The sequence below is a fragment of the Hyperolius riggenbachi genome, chromosome 2 (assembly GCF_040937935.1).
Source record: "Hyperolius riggenbachi isolate aHypRig1 chromosome 2, aHypRig1.pri, whole genome shotgun sequence".
NCBI classification, from domain to species: domain Eukaryota; kingdom Metazoa; phylum Chordata; class Amphibia; order Anura; family Hyperoliidae; genus Hyperolius; species Hyperolius riggenbachi.
Window position 1 is genome coordinate 321,094,674 of NC_090647.1, and position 2,377 is coordinate 321,097,050.

A 2,377-nucleotide genomic window follows, 5' to 3' on the forward strand; every position below is an offset into this window, starting at 1 on the left:
TTAGCACACATTTTATTGATATAAGAGCTACAGTGCTCGTAAAGTGTTGAAGGGAAGGGGGGAGGAACACGGCAGAATTTTACTAAATTGGACATTAAATATTTGAAGTATGAATGACTTGGCTCGATGCTGTTAGGTATTATATTGGGGAAAGGATACATTAAAAAAGTGTATGTAAAGCAGGCTATATTAATAATAATTTTGTATTTCATGTTTATTAAGTTTTTTCTTCCGTTTTCAGCCTCAACATCAACAACAGTAGCAGCAGCTTATGGTCTAAATAGTACAGCGAAGGCACAATGCCCTGAAATAACTTTGGAAAAGGCCGTGATGCCGACAGAAAATGTCTATCCGGAAGAGAATACAGCAGTCTCGACAATAAAAAGTAGAAGTGTGTTTAGATTTAAATTCATAATTCAACTAATAAACAACAAACAGGTAAAAAGTCTGCAAATCAATAAAACCACATTTGTCAATATTGAGAAGAAGACCATCACTCCTAGTAGTATCTACATAAAACGCACTCAAGCCATATCTCCTACATCCATTCTGGTTTATGTCGGAAGTACTGAAGCACAATCCTCTAGTAATCAGACAAGTTCCGTCATCCCAACTCCTGCAACCACAAACACTGGAAGTTCTACATCTGATTCCTGCGATCTGCCAGTCCAGAGCACCCTCAGCACTGATACATCTACGGTCACTGCAAACACCTGCTCCAAGATCACCTCCGCCGTTACCTCTAACACCATAACCACAACTGAGGAAGTTATTCCATTGGGACCTGATAAATCTTCCACGACCTGCACTTACTATTAACTTTTCAACATGGCATTCCAGCAGTGATCTTATCACTTAGGCTGCATTCACAGTGGGGCATTGCAGTGCGTCAGCCAATCCAATCGCATTGCTAATGTGATGCAGCTATATTGTAATGGTACATCCATAATACCGCATAAGGCGTGCATTAACAGGTGCAATTAAGCATACTTTGTATGTACCGTATGCTTTATCGTCTGCATCGCACCAGATGTATAACGTGGGATGTGACTTTCCCTATCTGCTGTGTTGCGGTCCTGCTTTTGCTTGCAGTAAGTGCAATGCAACACCCCACTGTGAACGTGGCCTAACTGATGCAGATACAGCTATAGCTAGCTAATTTCTCTTATATATTAATTGTTCCTCAAATAAATATTTGTATGCATTCACATCTCTAACTTCATTTGACACCAGAAATATTTAGTTGCCACTAAACATATAGCAAGTCTGCGCTGTATAAGGTAATAATGCACTATGTTGGCATTGGAAGTGATCAGTCAAAGACGTAGACAGGCATGTGATGTGTTGTAGTTGTAATGAAAGTTCTGTATACTGTGATTTTGTAGCACGAATCTTCATATTTCTTTGTAAGTCTTTTTTGTGTTATATTATTAATCTTACTGGGAGAAAATAAAGGGCCACCTCTTGCATGACAGTTGTGAATGTTCATTAATGAGCAGAAAATGTATTCGTATCTAAACGAGACTGACAAAAATATATGGCCAAATGGTTGCATACATGGTACTGGTATAAAGGCATCTTCTACTTAAAAAGAAAAAAAAAACAATATTATAAATTACTGTATAATAAATAAACATGCTTAGAAGGAAATTTCACTTTTGTTGAGAAAAATTCAGTTTTTTCAGTGTGGCAAGCCATCTGCACCTGCACAGTGCGGGCAAACTTACCCAAGGTAAGTATCTAGATTTTTGACATTAGGATCTCCCATAAACATTTCCCATGGCATTCCTTCATGTGTTGACTATAACTCCTACAATCCCTTCCCCGCTCTTTAGTAGGTGAGCACTGTAGCCTTCTTATACCATATAGCGATGGCCAGGAGACCCTTTGTAAATTTCTAAATTGCCATAACAGGCCACATGCATGTGTTTTTTATTCAGGCAGAATAACAAAATACTTATGTCCAAAGTATCTTTTCAAATCTGTTTTCCTCAGTTATAGGCTCCATGCAGATCAAGTTTAGAAATGTCTCTTGTAGTTGAGGGTCATCTCTAGCCATAGACTTTTCTGTGTTGCTTGGCACTAGTGTTGGGCGAACATCTAGATGTTCGGGTTCGGGCCGAACATGGCCGCGATGTTCGGGTGTTCGACCCGAACTCCGAACATAATGGAAGTCAATGGGGACCCGGACTTTTGTGCTTTGTAAAGCCTCCTTACATGCTACATACCCCAAATTTACAGGGTATGTGCACCTTGGGAGTGGGTACAAGAGGAAAAATTTAGCAAAAAGAGCTTATAGTTTTTGAGAAAATCGATTTTAAAGTTTCAAAGGGAAAACTGTCTTTTAAATGCGGGAAATGTCTGTTTTCTTTGCACA

The 2,377-nt window shown here is 39.0% G+C and overlaps 1 protein-coding gene across 2 annotated transcripts in view; it reads left to right on the forward strand.

Moving 5' to 3' along the window:
- LOC137546579 (uromodulin-like) overlaps nucleotides 1–1,454 on the forward strand; it is a 495,270-nt gene extending 493,816 nt beyond the window's left edge. For both annotated transcript variants that reach the window (XR_011026292.1, XM_068269215.1), the window contains one exon: nucleotides 242–1,454. Coding sequence is in view for 1 of the 2 variants with exons in the window: in XM_068269215.1 (XP_068125316.1) it covers nucleotides 242–284 (43 nt within the window). In the remaining variant the exon portion in view is untranslated. The remainder of the gene's footprint in view (nucleotides 1–241) is intronic.
- The last annotated feature ends 923 nt before the right edge of the window (nucleotides 1,455–2,377 follow it).